Source organism: Egretta garzetta, unplaced genomic scaffold (genome assembly GCF_000687185.1).
Source record: "Egretta garzetta isolate BGI_Z169 unplaced genomic scaffold, ASM68718v1 scaffold139, whole genome shotgun sequence".
Lineage (NCBI taxonomy): Eukaryota > Metazoa > Chordata > Aves > Pelecaniformes > Ardeidae > Egretta > Egretta garzetta.
In genome coordinates this window covers 1,508,900-1,528,328 of record NW_009260832.1, presented here as the reverse complement: position 1 = coordinate 1,528,328, position 19,429 = coordinate 1,508,900, and the positions used below count along the sequence as shown (strand labels likewise).

At 43.5% G+C, this 19,429-nt stretch overlaps 1 protein-coding gene across 2 annotated transcripts in view; it reads left to right on the top strand.

Annotated features, from left to right (window-relative positions):
- Positions 1–19,429, top strand: part of SASH1 (SAM and SH3 domain containing 1) — a 99,045-nt gene that overhangs the window by 30,516 nt on the left and 49,100 nt on the right. For both annotated transcript variants that reach the window (XM_035902354.1, XM_035902353.1), the window contains exons 2-4: positions 7,690–7,740; positions 7,862–7,911; positions 19,268–19,308. In XM_035902354.1, the coding sequence (XP_035758247.1) occupies positions 7,690–7,740; positions 7,862–7,911; positions 19,268–19,308 (142 nt within the window). The remainder of the gene's footprint in view (positions 1–7,689; positions 7,741–7,861; positions 7,912–19,267; positions 19,309–19,429) is intronic.

Genomic DNA, 19,429 nt, shown 5'->3' with positions numbered 1-19,429 from the left:
GTGCCCCCCCCCCCACACCCCCCGAAATGAGGGACTTCGTTGCTGGTCCCCCATGTGTCTGTGGTAATACAAAAAAACGTTCTTTGTGGATTTCTTAATGAGTAGTGCTTTCTTCTGATTTACCTACTCCTGAATTTCACCAGGGTTTTTAAGTCCTTAGTAACTCAAAGTCAACTGTAGTTTGCGTTTTCTGCTATAGATCTTCGGAATAATTCATTGGTAGCTTATTGTTTGTCACAACATAAAGTGAAAACAACATAGAGTCTTTAAACATTAACTAGCACAATACATGATGATGTGAAAGGGAGTGTACATGTAAAAATTCATCAGTATTACCGTAACAACCCATTTCACAAGAATCCCTGAGCCCTGAGTGCGTTGACTGATTCAACGCGAAAGCTTCCATTCATTTGCAGTACAGATCATTTGAAATTTTATGTGCTGGAGGCATGACATTGGCCTATAGGTGCACAAATACGTATCAATACAAATCCAACCTACAATGGACCTGTGTTGTCAGTCTGTGTTTCCATGGTATGTCTGTTTGAAAGGATTTATAGCACGGCTGTAGAAGTTTCCTGGAGGTGCTGGTCTTAGCCTGGGCTTCCCTTTCTCTCTCCTTGCCAGTTTTCACAAAGAAAGTATAACTTCTGTTGATCTTGAAAGTATTGAAAAGAAACTGAGAAAATGGCAAATAAGCTTACTGCAAATGTAGTACAGCTTTGCATACATAAAACTGAAAAACAGTAAGATCTGGAACGCATTTCACAGAGGGAGATCGAAAACGTCACTGACCCCGAGGAATGGGTATCCTGATTTTGAAGAGTACATAAAAACAGATCAGGACTGTCGATACTCAGAAAGAATTTTGGCATACTCTGCCATGGCTTTCAAGGCAAGGAGCTCCTTGTGATTATTTTTGTCTTATCGGTGATGCTGTGAGTGCTTCACTTCAAAACTACTCTAAATTCCTGGCCCTGTAGTTACAGGAAAGCAAGGTGCTGGGTGGTGGTGGGGATGTGTTGTTCGCAGAGATGCTGACTTCCTAACTGAGGGTATCGGTTCAGGTGGTGACTGAGGCTGAAGTACTTGCACGCTGCCATAGCCATCCTCACCGGAAGGCCAGCAGCTGAGCAAGGAGTCTGGACTTGGCTGACCAGACTGTTCCTACCCCAAAGTACACTGTTACAAACTGCTGTTTGTTTATTCATTTATTTTCTCCCTTCCTTGCGTTGTTTTTTTCACATGCCTAAACCCTCTCCCTGAGGGAAGTGGTGACTCTTCCCCGGGCCCCATGTCAGCTCCTGCACAAGAAGGGCCCCTTGCTTTGGGGAGTGTCCAGTTGGGCTCTGCCTCATGCCTCCCTTGCCTGCATCAGGTCTTGATCCCTCTCTGTCTTCACATTTAACCATTCTTGATATGGTTTGGTTTTTTGGGTTTTTTTTATTCCTCTGAAACATTACAGCTCTTCCCGATGCCCCAAACACCCTCGCTATCTTAAAGTCCTCCCTGGAAACCCATGTCTTTCGCCTTGTTTTCCATTATCATTTCTTCTCACAAAAGTTCTTTTTGGCCTTATCTGTATGATAAAAGGCAATGCCAACAGACCTGAGGAGTTTTAGACAAAGATAGCAGGTCTTACGCATCCTGTTTATACCAGCAAGAGATCTTGGATAGATGCAGTTACACCAGCACAAGAGCACTTTACGATTTTACCATTTAGGTAATGGGTGTAAAATACATCAATCAGAGACCTGCTGTGTCCCAATTGCATATATATGCCTTTATATTAATACATTTTTAGCACAGAGACAGCTACCGTAGTTCTGGGCTTGCTTCATCTTGTTTGGAAAATTGATCAGAAGGTATTCGATTTCCCTGCTGCAGAACGCTGTATTCTCTTATCGACTCTCCTTTCTCTGAAGCCCGTTGCTGGTGGTTTTTTGTCTTTGCGCCGTAATTTCGCTGGATTCAGCCCCCATTTGTTACAAGTAGATTTATGAGTTAGCACTGCCTTGCTTTTCATTGTTACAGAGCTTTACAAAAGCTGCAGTTTCTTTGCAATTGGTAATGAATTATGTTTTTCAAAATCATCGTGGAATGTTTTTCAGCCCCTGTGGCTTCCAGCCTCAGTGTTGAATGCAGTGTATTTGAGATGGACAAAAAACCTTTCTGTTTTGATTGTTGGCAGAGGGGAGAGTGTCAAACACTTCCCCCCATGATGTGTTATGTTCGATAGATTCCAGCATTTGCGTCAAGCTGAGAGGCATGATTTTTCTTCCCTACCTAACACTAAAAGCAGGCATGTGAATGCTGTAGCAGCATGTCCCCTCTGAAGCTGCATTTCATCAGTAGTTAAACTAAGTGTTTACCTATAGCTGCGCTGCTGTACGAGGCACTGAGACACTTGGACTGTTGTTTCATGTGTAGAAATATTTATTGTTTGAAATCCCATTTTTTTTAACCATTCCTCCAGCACAGCTCATTTCCTTGATCCAGTTTTGCTGCTGCTGCAGGATGTTATCATTTAGCATGTGTCAGCTCTGGCTCTAACGTGCAAGAGTAATGGAGCAGAAAGCCTTCAATCTTCGCTGAAGCGGCTAAGGGGATGGTCCAGAGGCTGCCGTTTGAGACTCAAACCAGGACTTTTACTAATCTGTACCACTGGAAACACAACGAGCTGGTTAAGTCCCTCAAGCACTTGCTGAGGGGGTTGCCACAGGGATAGGTCTTTTCTATTTCTTTATTCTGACCTATAGCTAGTGCCTTGCAGGCAATTTCCATTACACACCTGCATACCTGCACTGTTTCTGCAACAGGGGCTTCCCTTCGCCTTCTCCAGAACCTCTGCAGAGGCTGAAATATGGTCTGTGGTGGAGGATGCCGGGCAGAACGGTTGCTTTCAAAGTAAAACAAACTCATAGAGACCTTCAGTGCTCTGGCTATCTTTCAGATGTAGCTTTGTTTAATCATTCCAGAAGCTAGACTGGAACGTGCAGTGTGCGTTCAGAGCAAACAGGGAAAATGTCTGGGGGAAGAGACTGGCAGAATTTTTTCACAGAGGTGTTCTGCTGTAGGTGCCTTATTTACACCAGCTGAAATGGTTTCATAAAACTATTTATAAATTTATGAGCGTTTTAGCCATCTCTTTTTCCACTGGTTATGTCCCTGAATTTTCCCAGCACTCACCTGGGTCTCACGTTGCACAGTTGCTGTCTGCACAATGAGATTAATTCTGTCTTGGGGATCTGCAGAGGAGTGCTTAAATTTATAATTCAAATGGATACAGCTCCTGTGGCAGAAACTGTGAAGAGGTTCATGAATTTCTAATGAGAAAGGATTCATTCAATGAATATAATTTCCTAAACTGACTAAGTTGTGGCATGGAGCATAGATGAAGCTTAATGTTTAGGTAATTAAAATACGTGCATTCCCCCTAGAACATGTGAGCCCTACCCTAGGCGCCCAGGTTTCCTTTTGGATGCTCTTCTCTACAGTGCTTTTGTATTTCGGGAGCAGAACAGCAACACCTTCAGATAGGTGGAGATGTCCCTTACCTGTTATGTTACATACAGAACAACTGAACTGAAGTTATCACAGGAGGAAAACTCCCTCATGAATTCCAAACCTGCCATTCCAGTCAGGAAATGTGTCTCCGGCTTCTTCCCCATATATTTTGTGCTTTGTACTTTCTTCCCGTATGCGTTTTTCAGGCTTAGCTCATAAATGATTGTGAAACTTTCTCCAAGATTTTTATAAGGAAGATAGTATATAAAACCAAAATCACAATATTTAGAAGTCTGCAGTTACTTGAAAACAAAATGTATCAGAATGATCACATAAATCACACAGTGTACAAAGTAAGCAGAAAAGCTACCTGTGAAGGAAGCCCCTTTCTTGAGTCCTGAAGCGAACAACTTCAGGCATGAAACCTAAGCCACAAATCCTGCTTGTTAAGCTTACAGTTCATGTTTTCTTTCAAAATGGAAGATTTGTAAAAAGCAGTTTGCCAGTTCGGACCTTGGCACCAAGCCTTATCAGTTTGTCTCCACAGTTGCTTTCTGCAGCACCCGCAGTGTAGAAGGGTGGGTGATACAAGGCGGTACCTGGGCAGCACAACGCCTGCGGACCTTCCCTTTCTCCAGCTGCTGGATCACAGCTTCAGCCAGGACCTCGGGGCCTTGTCCTGCAGCCATCCTCTTGATGGCGTTGGCTCTGGCTGAAGGAGGAGACAGGAAGGGTGTAGGACTAAGAACATGGCTTTGAATCTGGGAGAAGAAAATGTTTCTGCGAGTTGAGATTGTTTTACGTTGGCTGTAGGTGACCTGATGTAGGAATCCCTAGTTGAAATTCAACAGGCTTCACTCTACAGGATATTAGCATTACTAATTTTTAACAGCTCCCTCTGGCTTTATTATCAATATTTGAGATTCTGTGCTGCACTAACCTTGGACCTCAAGGGGAGTTGGACAAGCTGGTGCTAAGCCACCATTTGCCCTCCCTCTTATGTGTTCCCTGGGGGTTGGATACAATTTATGAATATCTCAATTTCTCCAGAATCTTCAGATCTCAATTGCTGTGTTTTAGCAGTGTATTGGACGTGTGCAGTATGCACCGGCAGTGTCTGAGTATAGGACGGGTGACTCAGGCAGGGCCCCTTAAATCCAGAAACCATGCAAGTAAATCAGACGCTTTTGGGAAGCACTGAATATAATCACGTCTGCACTTGGGTCAGGTACTTTTCAGATCACTGGGTTTCTTGCACCAACACTGCATAGTGTGTAGGTGGCGTGAATGTCTGGTACACCTCAGACAAGCTTTATGGGCGCATGTGGAGGGCAGTTATCTGGGGCAGCAGACTGCTAGGACAGAAAATGCCTATCACTCTGACGCCTGCTTTGTCTAGACCGGAGTCCTGGGAATGCAGGCTAGGGATGTCTGTTACTGCAGGGGCTGTTAATATAAACCCAAGCTCTCCTCTCTTTAATTTTTAAGATTTGGTTCAGAAGGGTGAAAGATGTACGTTCATGAAACTAATCTTTGAAAATATTTTTTGAAAAGATGTTGTAGCGTGCTTGAGAGCATGCCAATGGTACATTTGCTCAACCTTCTAGAATTAGCCTTTGGTATAAAAAAGGCCCTCATCCTGCTGCATTAAAGTCAACACAACCTGTGGATTTTAATGTGAGGTCCAATGTGAGGTTTAATGGATTTTAACCTAAATAAATAGAATTCCTCAAGACTGATAAAAGTTCTGTGATCTGTGTTACAGATCTATGCCAGAAGTTCAGTTGAGAGTAGTATTTTCCTAAGTATTTTCCTTTGGTTTCTTGTCTAATAGCAATAGGAAAAATATTCTGCTGGAAAGGCAGGTAAGTACATTAATCACAACAGTACAGGACTATCAGGTGTTTTGCATTCCAGCGTTGCAAAGTAGAGCTTTTGAAGAGGGTTGTTCTTGCTTCTGTCCTCAACAGTCATCTTGATTCTATAAAACTGCTCCTGGTCTAACAGGGTGGGCTTGACAGTAAATGAGAAAAAAAAAAGCAAATACAGTCAGCTTTTTTAGGATTTTGTTACATGGAATGCAGCTGGCTATTCAGCTGAATAGTTTTAGGCTGAAAGTAGTAACTTTCCATCTAACTGCAATCTTGGGCTACAACATCAGGAGCAACGGCTCAGGCAAAAGACTTCTATAAGGCCTTGGGAATCCAGAGAGCATCTTGCAAATGATAGATTACAAAAACTAGCATGTTTTTAAAAAGAAACACTTGCAGCAAGCAACTTTTTAAGGCAACAGATAAAGCATCAGAAAGTTGGGATTTAAAGGCATGGTGGGGACACAGTGGATTCTCCTCCACTGGCTATATGAAACTTGAAGATGGGATAGCTGATATAATGCTCATTTTTTTCATCTATGCAGCAGTGTTTGGACAAACGAGGCACGTGTGAATGGGAAGCATTTGGAGCATGGGGCTTGTCTTTACCTCCCTCCTTGCGGACTGCTAGGCGGGGGTGGGAGAGTGCCTGAGGAGGATTCACAGTGATATGCCTGTAGTCTTTTCCAGATGCAAAACTTTCTTGGATTCCATTTTGTCAGAGATAATGGGGAAAGAGAGGGATGCCTGGTGCCAAATAGCTAATTTCACTTTCATGATCTGTGAACGTCTGTGGAATTTTCCTGGTCTAGGTCCAGCTTCTGCTTGACTACAGGAGTCCTGTTGCAGCTGTCAGTGAGTGAACGCGGTTGCCTTTTCATGCTGACTTCCACTCAAGGACTTCAGTTCCTTTCTCATGCTATAAAATCATCAAAAGCACATACACAGACCATGCATGGTCAGGCAAAATCCCCCAGTTGCACAATGACCGTGTGTCAGCCCTGTTTACTAACACGCACATGGCCGTGGGCCATCCTGTGCCCTCCTGGCTGCTGTGGCCAGCAGTGCGAGCCAACTCAGTCGTGTCATGGTGGAGTAAGCTCCTCTCTACTCTAGATCTTGCGGCCTTTCTGCGTGGGCTAATCCAACACCGCTTCGTGGCAGTCAGTGGTAATTTCCGGTTTGTATTAAAAGGCTGCATTTCCAGAAAATTGTGTCTGGTTTTCATTTTTTTTGTGTTAAATCTTAAGAACGCTTTGTCACCCTTTCTTTAAACAAAGGGCATAGGAAGTACAATTTCACAGAGATAAGAGATTTACATGTAGGCCAAGGAATGCGTGAACAAAGAGACCTCCAGTATTGAGAAATAAATCCACATCCTTTTTTTTTTTGAGCGTGTATACTACTGTGGTTGCTTACTCAGCTATGATGGCCTTTTGGTCACAGTACTCGCTGTGCAATAACTTCACTAGGGGTAGGACTGGCTGAGGATAAAATAGCCTAAGTACATTCCCCCATGGCTTCCCACACAGGTCAACCAGCAAAGTGTAGTTCCCAGTACTGACAACTATTAATGTCTTCCTCCATTCTAACTGGAGTTTTCCCACTGACTTCAGCTAGACTCCTTGTTAATAGCAGGTGCCTTTTAGGCAGCTGGCTTGCAATCTTAAATTAGATACCACCAGTGGGACTGCCTCATCTAACTCGAGGCAGCTGAAACCCGTTGGGTGAGTTGTTCTGTAGGAGTTCCTGTCTCTCTCCATTGACTGCAAAGGGAGCCTGGATGGCCAGGTCCTGGAGTAGATGGTTGTATCCTAGATGTTTGAAGGAAGGCGATTTGAATTCTGTCCTGTTGACAAATTTCTTTGCGAGAAACGGGCCTTGCTGAAATGTATCATAATTCTCTTGGGATTTTTAGCTCAGAGAATGCTCTCTTAATGCCAGATTTTCCCTCTATATTCCTCCTGAAGGTAAATTTGGGGAAATTGTACTTGAACTTACCTAACAAATTGTGTGATGATCTAGTGAAAATAACACATTCCTCTTTCTATTATGTTTTGAAGCACTTCTGTCTGGCAATTTTACCTCCTTCTGTACTTGCCAGTGATAAGGATGGAACTAACTGTTTTACTGGAGTATTTCAGAATTTATTGTAAAAGTGTTTCCTTCTGGAGACGTTAATGTTTCCTATTTGAATGGTTTTGAGGTAGCCCTAGGTTCTGTTACCCTGTCTCTTCCTTTTTTGTCTCCTTCGGATTTCTTCTTTCTAGTGTGTGGATATTTCATTAACCTGACATCTGTTCTGTTTTAGGAGAAACCTGATGCCAGCCCCACATCTCTACAGCTGCGATCCCAGATTGAGGTAAGTACTTTGATTTTGATCATCCATTTTTGTTAGTTCATTCTTTAATTTGATATTCTCCATAAATTAGGCAAAGGCTGCTCTTGTGTCTGCTCTCACTACTATCTGTCTTCTCTTGCAGGAGTCACTTGGTCTCAGCAGCACCACGTCAACACCTGACACTGAAAGAAAGTAAGTGAAGGTACAGGAGGTGAGACAGGAGGGAGGGGGAATTCGGTGCATTTCCTTTTTCCTTGGAGTAAATTAATTTTAGATTGTATTGGTGTTTCTCTTGGCCTTTTATTATTTTGGTTTTTAGATCAATGAGGGTTATCTTTTCTCCCATCTATGATCACTTGGGGTGTGCATGCACCAATACGATCAGTAGTCATTTTTGAGGAACATCGCTGATTTGACGTCCTCTGCAAATTAAACCTGCTTAAAAAATAACTTTCAGTGACTAGATCTAAATGCAGGCAAAAAGTGAGGTGAGGGGAAGGGAGAGTTACAAACTTAAATCACTTTCATTTTCCTGTGCACTCCTGGGTTTGTAACTGTGCTTTTGAAGAAGGTGCCAAGGGAATGAAGTGTTTAAAACAGAGTCAAAAGGAGCTTTAATTTTAGCAGTCTGTAATAAAAACCTCTCTGTGAGGACTGAGAGGGTTTCTGTTTACTGTCACTTTCCACTGCAGTGTGCGTGCTTGTTTTCTGCGCCTCCTTCCTTTGATTCCAAGCTCTTGGATCCCTACTGCTAAGGGTAACGTGCAGCACTGCATGAAGACAACTGACACTGTATTTCCAGTTGCCTGCATTTCTGGGGTAGTGCCAGCTGGACTGGTTCAGAGGGACTACAGGAATCCAGTTGTGATGTGATGCGCTTTCATAAGGTTTTTACAGTCCCACATTTGAATATCTTCTAGTGATTCAACACTGGACGGTAATAGGAAGGTTGTAAGAAATTGCCGCCCTTGCTCTTGCTAGTTCAGTAGGAGTGTCAGCCCCAGAGGGAGCTGTGGTGGATGCAGGGTATGGGACTTGTCTGAGCGCCAGCCACGTAGAAGTCAGTAGGGAACAGCTGCTTATGGGCTTCCTGTGGGATCATCTGAAAGCTGGTTCATGCTAAAGATCTTGGAAAGCGATAAATTATCTTTTAGAGGTGCCTTGTCTCTCTTCATCACTCCAGAGAGAAAGCAGTGATGGTTTTCTTGAGGTAGATGCTTATTTTTGAAACAAGACAGATAAGGTGAATTTTACCTTGGGTACCATCACTGCTCCCATGTTACATGCTGTTAACAGAGAAAGCCTAGGAGGCTTAGAGTTTAAAAGTGGTGCTTCAGATACTGAAACATGGAAAAGTTTTCTTTAAGGATACCTCCCTGTCTAACATTTTAATGAAACCCGAAGTGCCAAGTGGATGGGAACATTATGAGAACTGTAATCTGGGAAGTAAGCCTCCAAGATTATCCTATAATCATAATACTTTTCTCTCAGTCTCAAAGCACTTTCCCCATGGGTAAATATCATCATCCCACCTCAGGTAATAATGAGATAAAGATCTCGCAGGAGGACAGCACACAACTGGGAATAAACTCCCCTTACAAGTTCTAGCCAGCTTCCTAAAATGTGTCTCTGTGTGGGTGTTGTACCACAAATAACTGAGTGAGAAGATGATATCTACAAAAACATCTTCTGAGTGACTCTATTCTTAGAGAGCCCATTTACTTCACTGAAAGGAAATTAATCTCATTATCTTAGTTCAGATGGAAGGGACCTGTGATTTTTGTGGACCTTTCAAGTATGTAAGTGTCCTGTTTGAGGATTTGTCTGTCAGTTGAAGGGCATACATGATTAACCTGCTCTGGCACAGGGCAGGTTGTGTCAAATATTTGCGTAATAAGAAACAAAGCAATGTGATGCATGCTAATTGGACAAAGTGTTGAAAATAATAAATGATATCTACTCAATACCATACAAATTATTCAAAACCGAAATTATGCAGGCCTGTGCCTATTAGTGACAGCCTGCCACATCAGTGCTGCTTTCATCCGTCTAGCTCAGAGGGCTGAATTGTCATGGGAATGCTTCTTCCAGGGAGGCAGAGTTTATAAAACTGATCTGCAGGAAAATAGCCACTTCAAGTCCATCCAATACATCTGTATCTGCTACTAGCCTGTTGAATTTGATGGTTTTGGGGGGAGGATGGCATGTTGGCCCTGAAGACTTTTTTGAGTGGGGTTCAGTGTTTAGTTTATGGTGTTCATCTGAATTTGCTGTGTGGGCATGCTACAAGATGGGAAAGTTTTTTTCCTTTGGGGACACTGCTTTTGTGGCCCACTCATTCTGCATGAGAGATCTGGGGTAAACCTTTTACAAAACTATTTTTGTTGTGAGAAGATTCCTGTTTGCCAAATGTGAAACTCAATGCAGATGTGCATTGGTTTCTCATGCTCACAGAAAGATTTGGGGAGCCAAAAGGCAAGATTTGTCCCAAAATAGCCATCCAGATTTCAGGAGCTGAAAAAAATCGGTTGTTTTGAGTACTCTTCCAAAGCCGAAGTAAAAATTATACTTCTGCATACTGAAAAAAACAATTGTTTTCCCAGGGTAAGGTGAGGCGAGTTGTTTCTGGTCTGGTGTTCTGAGCGGGTTGCTTCAGAAGGTAAAATCAGTCCCAAGGAAAAACCCATGCTGGGGTGGGGAGGAGAGAGCAAGCAGCCGGCTGGAACATGGCCGTTCACGGTAGCTCCCTCGCCCAGTGCTGCTGCCTGCACACCCCACAGCTCAACACTACCAAGGTCTGAAGTTTTAAAATAACACACCTGGATGGTTTTCTAATTAGCCAGAGTTGAGAGATTCCAGAGAGAAAGAGGCTTCGAGGGAGCCTGGAAGAAGCTATGTTTGTTTTAACCTGGTTTGGTTTTCCTTTTCTGTGGTGCCCAACTGAAGGGAGAGCCTGACAGGCTCCTGTGTACACTGTGCTGAAACCAGATTAGCCTTGGTGCTCCACATAGGAAAAAATCCTGTTTGTGTGGACAAACAGCATACGTTCGGTCTTGCCTTGAGTCTTACTACCCCTGCTGCCCAGGTCATTATTATTACTGTCTGTTCAAAGCCAGCGTGAAATTAGTCGGCGCCCCTAGTCCAGCGAGTTGCTCAGGAAGTATCTGTGGTGATGTGCTCCAACACGGGAGAGCAGCCACAGTGCCTGGAGGGGGGCAAAAGGGGTTAAACGAGCCTGGAGGCAGGGTGGCCTGTCACTTCAAGTCCTTGTCCCTCCAAAAGGCATTTGGGGGCAATACTACCCTCCAGCCTTGCTGGCAACGCTGTTCCTATTAGTTAGATGAAGCTACAAAAAAGACTGCACACATGAACCTGCTCTGTGCGTTACAGATGCCCTGCCAAAGATGGTTTTCATTTGATTTATTCTGATACAGAGAGAAGAGTCTTTGCTGTAGCAAAGGCCTCTGAGATTTATGTGAATAACAGCAAGGGTACTGATGTGGCCTGAAAAGTAAACAACAGAAAACAAAGTCATGTTTGTTCAAGCTTTGCCTCACAATTGCTCCAGGTTTTTGGCCATACTGGAGTTCCTTCTGTAGATAGAAACAGCTGGGCAGGCTTCCGAGTCATATACTATTCAGCAAATAATGCAAAACATGGGATAAGATGTTTGTAGCTTTCTTCTCTTAATAATAAATTACACTTCCCTCTGCCCTTTCCAAGATTCCCATCTTTTAAACCGCAGTCTTGCTGTCAGTTGTGGCGCTACTGTAACTTTGCAGATTCTCAGTGTGCCTTCAGCAAAGTGGCAACAGCATCTTTAACAGTGATATTACTCATTTTAAACAAAAATCTCCCCAGGACTGCAGGTACTCCTATATAGACACACTGATTTCTGCTTTTGCTAGGAGAATCATCAATGTAACAAATAGGCAGTAAGTGTGTTCTTAGCGGTTACTATTGCTTCTTTGTCCCCATACCCGGTTGATCTGGGGATGTGCTGTATATACAATCCCTATTATTTCCAAGGGATGGCAACACCCCAAGGATGTTTACTCAGGCAGGGGACTGAGCAAGGTTTTCTCATAATTGTAAACAGAGTGTTTAAAACAATGTAATCCAACTCTTAGCCTGTTCCCGGTTTTGAGCATTCAAGTCTCCATGACAGACTGATGAGCTCTGCATGTTTGCCAGGAAATCCAGGTTAAACCCAGTTCCCTGAACTCAGACTTCTGCATCCTGACTCTCATCCTGTTTTTGGAAGAACTGGGGATGTTGCAGAGGGGAAGTTGTGTGTTTTCCCTCTTGGGAATTAGATCTGTTTGCTGTCACTGTTTGCTCCAGCAGCCTCTGGGCAAGTTTCAAATGTGGTGTATCAGAGAGCTGCCAGGAAAGAGAAGGAAGTGGGTGAAAGACCCAAGAGCACTGCATACAGATAGGATGATGCACAGTCACTCCTGTATAGCTCATTTTTTTCTTTGCAGCTGCTAGAGAAAAGAAGGACAAAAAACGACACACAGGATAGCAGTTGTGGATGTATCTGGCATTTCGCAGGCATTCCCACCACCTTTGTGTGGCAGTGGGTGTTAGGACTTGTCACCTCCCATGTGAATCACCTGCTGTTTCTTGAAGTGTACCACTCGAGCACATTCCTGACTAAGTAAATAAATGGTCATACTTCATATTAAGCACCACAATTGATCCTGCTGTACTCCTCAGCCTGCAGCACAGTACAGTTTACTCTTTCTCAGCCCTGTGATCCTCAGGACCTAAGTCCCAGGCTCTGCCAGAGCAGGGAGCTGAGCAGAAACAGACTTGTCAAGCAGGAGGTGCTGGAGAAAAGCACGCGTGCATGTGTGGGGTGCAGGCGGCACAGGGCAGCATTGCTCGGGGGCTTCGCATTCCCCCAGCGTGGGGGAGCTGCTGTGCCTCCGGCAGCTGTGTCCCCAACTCCCTGCCTCAGCTGCTCCCCTGAGTGAACGTCTTTGTAATCCTCTCTGCATGTGCAGGACGCACGTCTTAAATGGAGCTCCTCACACGCTGAGTTCATGCAGTTTGGCCAGATCCCTGATGGCTTGTTGGGAATGTCAGAGGAGGACTTGCAGGCTGCACAAGCGTTACAGCTTTCTCAGAGGTTGTTAGGAGGCGGCCAGTGAGGCCACAACATGGGTGGCTGCTCTCTGTGTGCTGTTGTCTCTGCAGGAGAAACTATTGACTGAATCTATTCCTAAGGATTTTCTGCAGTGGATGTGCCATAGTGAAGCCAGCCACCATCCTGTGGTATAAACTTGAACTCCAAATTGGCCTAAGGCTGGGAGAGTGCCTGCAGTTCAGTGTTCCCATCTTCCACGCAGTGGTTTTAGTGAAAGCAGCAGTCTCTTTAAATACAGCTTTCATATTGCAAAAGGGTTCATGCAAGCCTCAATTCTGCCCCCTTTGGTACACTAATCTACTGGCCTTTGCCAGTAGTTTTTAACACTAGATTTCCTAATCCTCTTCTCCTGCAGCATCCAAACTGCATGTCAAGCTTTGCATGCAGAAGGTTATTAAATCATCCCTCCAGGTCATGGATGGTGGGGCTTAAATTCCATCATGTTTGATTCTGGCAACTTCTCAGGGTGCCCAAATTAACTTTGGCAGGTACTCGTAAGCTCATCTGCAAAGAAATAGGAGCGCAGTTCTGACAGAGGATGTGAGGCAGAGAGAAGACAGAAAATGAGAACAAGAATGTAGAAAACAAACAAATCCCCCAAACCGAGGATGCTAAAGGCTGCACTTAATTACTAAAAGAATAAATTGTTCCTTTTGCGTAGCTTAAAAATTGAAAGGAATATTGGAAGAAAAAGAAGTAAGAGCTTGCTGTACTTGAGATGTCTGCATTTCAGATAAGGTGTTTTTTTTGTTTTTTTTATACCCTGTGCTTGCAGGAATCAAAAAGAATCACTGAATGTATACGGCCCTGTTTTCACTTGTTTGAGGCCTGATTTAGTCAAAGCCAAATTATTCATGCTGCCTTCAAACAGCCTCCTCAAGAGAAGTAGGGCAGGAAACTCCCACAATAACTCGCACAATGGGAGCGAGAGGCCAGCCAAACGCCGCCCGGGACACGTGAGGAGGGAAACCAGTGCGCCTTTGAGCAGCTGGAAGAAGATTTCAAGCCTGGTGATTTTGTACGAGGAAGCATGAAGGGCGCCTTTCACAAGAAAGCCCAGCTTGTCACAGCTAGTTGACACGGCACCGAGCGAGCAATGCACGCAGAACGGGGTGCATTGCGTGCAGTACGTTGGGCCCTGCTCTTTGCTATCGAAGAGTTTTTAGCTGACAGTTATCTGCCTCCTGGCTGGGACCCACCGGGCGGTTACTAAATAACGTGACGTAGCCTCGTCTGCCTGCTGCCAGTCACCAGACCGAGCCCCTGAGACCAAAGTGATGGCTTCTGTGCTGGTGGTGGTGGAAAATACACACACGCATGCATGGCCCACAAGCAGCTTAGTGTTTGTTTCCACTGAGAAAGTTTTGACCTGCTTAAAGAGCCATTGCTATGGAAACCTAATGAGAAGATAATTGAATGAAATGTCTTTGCTTTCCATCCCTTTCTCACACTGGTGCCAGCAAGGTCAGAACCTTGCAGGCCTGCTTTCTCTTCAGGTTCGTGCAAATTTGATAAAAATACCAAAGTCCCGTTTTCTTCCCTATGCCGGCTCCAGTTAGATAAATTATCTTTTATATTCGGTCAGGAGCAGTTACAAGTCTGTCAGTTTTTCACCCTAATTATGTGACTGGGCCATTTCTAATGTACGCAGATAACCAAATGGCTTTGCAGCAGAGCCAGCATGTACTTTTGCATTGGTTTATTCATCGCTATGAATGTGCATAATATTTGTAGATTGAAAATCCCATCCAAAGCATTTTCCTCAATGGGCTATAAATAGTCATTGGGAGGAAATAAGAGGGCTGCTATCAGTTTATTGAAGATCATAACAGTAGTGGTTTCATTATCAGATGGTGCTATGTACCTGTGGATTTTATGGTCCATAAATTAGATGCGGCCATGTGTTAAAGCACATCTGCATTTAAAATACTTGGTGCTGAAAGAAAAACCCATCAGAAATCCTGTCATTCTCAGTTCTCATATTTGTTCTGTTTTGAGAATGATGAGTTTTCAAAAATCAAGAGGCGCGTTCATGAAAGCAGCACATGGTGTCATTTGTTTCTTTTCCCCGTTCTGCGGTCTACCAGCACATTCACATCTCGGGGCATATATGACTGTGTTTCTTGTAAAATCAACCACTCTGTATGCAAAATAAATCCCGTAAGATCAGAATCAGTCCAGAGTTAACAGGGAAAGCTCTAACCTATTAGCTCGATACAGCCTAAGTAAAACCCATCTTAATAATCAGATACAGTCTCAGTTGGCTTGCGATGCAAATGCATGCATTGGTTCCTCCTTGCGCTCCAAGCTTTGGAGCCCACATCCAGGCTTCAGGGGTTAATTTATAAAAGGGAGGGATTGCTTAGGTATAACACGGCCAGACCCACTGCAGCACTTTTATGGAAAGATAGATTCAAAGACCATTTTGGATGCCTGGCTTTGCTGTTGTTCATACAAAACCCACAGGCTGCAAAAGAAGAACCAGAAGTGCCCTCCAGAGGCAGTCCTCGTGTCTAGATCTTTGTTGTCAAAGACGTCTGGTCTTGTCTCTATCTTTGAAGCACCCTCTTAAAAGTTTTTAAAGCTACCCTCCCTTTCTCTACCTGCTGTTGGAAGTTTGTCCAAATAGTTAGGAAATGTTAACTCCTCTTTTCTAATTTCTTTCCAGCTTATGTCTACTTGTTCCTGTGCCTGATTTATTAATAGGCAGTAAAATAATCTTCTTGCATCGTTCAGTTTTGACAGACTGAAGAGGCAAAACTTTACCAGCTTTCTCTCGTGAGATAAGCCGTCCCGTTCCCTGACTCTTCTAACAGCTTTTCTCTTTACCGATTCTGGTTTGAATTCATCTTTCTTGAGCGTGAGTAATGACAGTTGTACAGCTATTCCCATATACATTCGTTCTTTGTACTGCCAGTGGAATTTCCCATCCTTGTGCCTTTTGGGATTAACGGGTTTTTTTCAGTCATCCTTCATCAGCTGGTATCTCCAGGTACTCTTGTAATTTGCAAACTTCCAGCATTTGAAAGACTGACTTTTCTGTCAGTCCTCTTTGTGTACTTGGACGTTTTAGCATTGAATGTAAATTCATTTTTGTTAAGACAGACTTTCTAATCAGCTAGTTCCTGATCCAGGTTCTCCACTCCGGCTGTTGCTACTAAATTTTGTGTCACTGATCGCCGAGTTACTGATGTAATTCAACAAACTCCACAGAAACCCATCATCTCTCTAAGGCAGTAATATTTGGTTACTCCCCAAAGTAGCTCCGGTTTTAGATTATCTATTGTGCTGCCTCTTTTGGTTTTTCCCCACTCGTTTGTTTCTTTTAGCAGTTTGGCTCCAAGAGGCCTGAAGTATCAGCCTAGAGATGGTTTTGAATTTGTGAGATGGATTAAAGTTTTGACCCCTTCTGTAGCTTGCTTCCAGAGATTATGGGTTGATAAGAAAGTACTCCTTCCCTCTGGCCATTAATCTTTTTTTCTTCCTTCTTGGCTGAACATATAGCCATACATTTCTTCTGCTATATGCTGTGACAGAGTACTTTTCATGTGAAAGCTTGCTAATGAAGTTGTACATCAGACCACAACAAAAATGAAGGCCTCCACGGTGGAGTAATGGCATTTGGCTCCCTTTCAGACACGCAGTGCTGAAACTTCTGCCAAGTGTCACTGCATCATTAACTTTCAGTACAAGTTATCAGTCTATGAATGGAAGAACACAAATCACTTCCAGTGCACGTTCACAGAGGAGCTGCAGATTTAACAGAGTAAGGGAGTGTAATTGGCAAATCAAACATACAGCGACTCCGAGGTTCTCTGGAATTTTTCACCAGACATCTAGGAAGTAAAACACTTGATTGATTTCACTGAGGATTTTTAAACGGCTGAGTTGTCTGGTGGAACTAAAAAGCCAGTGCCTTATCAGGCTCTATGTGGTAGGTTTTGTCAGCATTTCCATCTCTTCAGACCAGCTGTTAGCATTTTCAAGGTCAGGCCAGGCATGGAAGATTTCCTCTTTGGGGAATGCATGAAATGATAATTGGAATTTGCATCCTCTGATGAAATTCGGCATAGTTCTTAAATCAGTTATAAATGAGAAGGTGGTCTGCTTGCTGTGGATCCTACTCTTCTCCTCGCCCCATCTAGCTCTCAGGCGTGTCAGAAGTTTGCTCCTACTGCTCTTCCCCTCCTTTGGAGGCCAGCGTATGATGAGTTGGTGGCCTCATGATAATTCCCAGTGAACAGATGTCCACACCACAAACATTGCCGCTACACCTGCTACTCACTTGCGTCGTTGTTGGCAACTGCGCAAGAGAAGAAAAGGATTAAAATGGATTTGGAGGTTGAAGAGCACAAGAGACTGCCTCGCCACTTCGAGGCTGATTTCACTAGTGAGGCAAAGCTCTGATCGTTAACAGATTTCATTGACTAAGGACGGTGATTTGGTGCATTTCATGGATACTAAATTTGTCTGAGATAATAGAGTAACTGCTTGATGGGTGGGGTCTGTGCTTGGGTGCAAAACATGTAGTGGATTAATTCTGTCAGTTCCAACAGAGCTTGGCTTTCTTGTTGCTTGGTTGTCTCCATATACAAGTCCACATAGCTTTTATCTGATTTGCCTTTATATACTCGCTGACAACTTTGCTTTTAAGTGTCTAGATGAAATCCTGGCCCTGTTGAAAGTCTTTAAATTTTGACACTGACTTTTCTGGAGTTTTTACCCAGAAAGTATGGGGTTTGTATTTTTCTCCTGCATTTGTTATTCAGGCTTCTTAAAAACTAATCATTTGGTGGCATATCACCTAGATCATTAACTTTTCCCCTTCAAGGGTAAACTTTGTCAGCAAGGAAGAGACTTAAGTGTCTCCCTCTGCCTGGTGCAACACAAATCTGAAGTTTGATTGCTTCAATTGGTTTGCAGTTTGTGCTGGATCAGATTTCTAATCAGTCTGAGGTTAAAGGAGGTTGAATTTCAGAGCTTCACTGTGCCAAACCCTCCTTGTCTAGATGAATTACTAAATCAAACTGAAACTTCATACTGTCTCATTTCCCCTTTAATGATGTTGCAAATTGATGTGCATGTTTTTCATGCTTACAAAACGTTGGCCACTAATTGCTTACATCTTCTAAACTCTGAACTGGCTTGAACTAAAATTTTCCTTTGAGTGGTTTACTGAATTAATCAGAAACTCTTCATTGCCCTCTTCTGGGGGTCTAAGAAAACGCAAGGAACCCGTGGAAAGACTGTAGAGAGCAACAAGAGTATGGCATGCGTGTATTATTATATGGCCTCATTCAAAGAACGATTTGGCTTGAGGTCTTCTTGGTGTGCTGGGGTACGCATGTTTCCGTTCTGCGTGGCCGCAGTACAGCCACCGCACAATAGGGCATTGTTGTGCCGCGGGGCCGAGCTCTCAGCAAAGGCGCTGCAGTAATGCTTTGCACTTGGAGCCTCCAGCAAAGCCATTGAAGCTGGCAGAAGTCATTTCACTGGCTTGGCGCAGCTTGGTTAAATAGTGATTCCCATAGGAAGGCTTCAAAGAATCGCACAAGATTTGGTAATTTCTATTAGCTCCATTTATACAGACAGAAAAAAAGGCAATGAAGGGGGGTGATGTCTCATCACAGATCCCACAAAGAACCGTTGGCACCGAGTTGGAATCCATTATGGAAAACTAGTTCAATGCACATAAAGACCGAGAACAAAAGGTTTACTTACTGTTTTAGTGGGTTGTTTGTAAAGTCCATGTTCTGTTAAAATAAGTCTCTCCAGCTAGCTTTTGAGGAAGGGAGCATACACTGGTGGGAAAGCACACAGAAGGGGCTCAGGAGAAAGAAGCTGTAGACTCCAGTCAGCTGTGGTTGCGCTTCATAGGGTTTGGACAAGCTTTCTTCACCTTGTCTTTAAAAAAAATCTCTGCTCCTCTTTTCCATGCAGTGGCTTCTCAAAGTTTAATGAATGCATATTTATAAAGCATTTTCAGATAAAAAACAAATAGGCAAAAAACTCTTATACAGCTAAACAAATGCAGCATCCCACTGCTACAGTTGCTAAGGCAGCCAAAATACTGTTTTACAAACGGAAAAGGGGAATGTATGTGAAAAAGTGTTTTTTCTGAGGGATGCCTAGACTCCTTTTGCCTTAACCGTACGTTTCTGTTGGTATGTATTTTTCTATGTTGGTCACAAAAGGCATGTTTAAGAGGGGAACTCAGTTACTGTGGTTGGACCAGTGGGTTCAGTTTTTGTTTCCAACTTGCTGTGTTGGGAAGAAAAGGGAAGAGAAAACAGCTCATGATATACTGTTTGGAAACTCTAATTTGCTGTAATCAGACAGCTCCCATGAAATGTGAGAAGCCTACATCACTAAGTTCATTTCTCTTTTTTGTCCTAGGCTCTCCATTCATAAATCAAGTTCAGAAGAAGGCTCTGTAGGTCAGTATATTTCATTTTCTTTGATACTCCTGTGGAATTCTTAAACAGGTTTTGAGTTTTGCTTGTGCTGGGATGAGAAACGCTGAGTAAACACAATGCTGGCAGAAGTCAGCAGCATTTG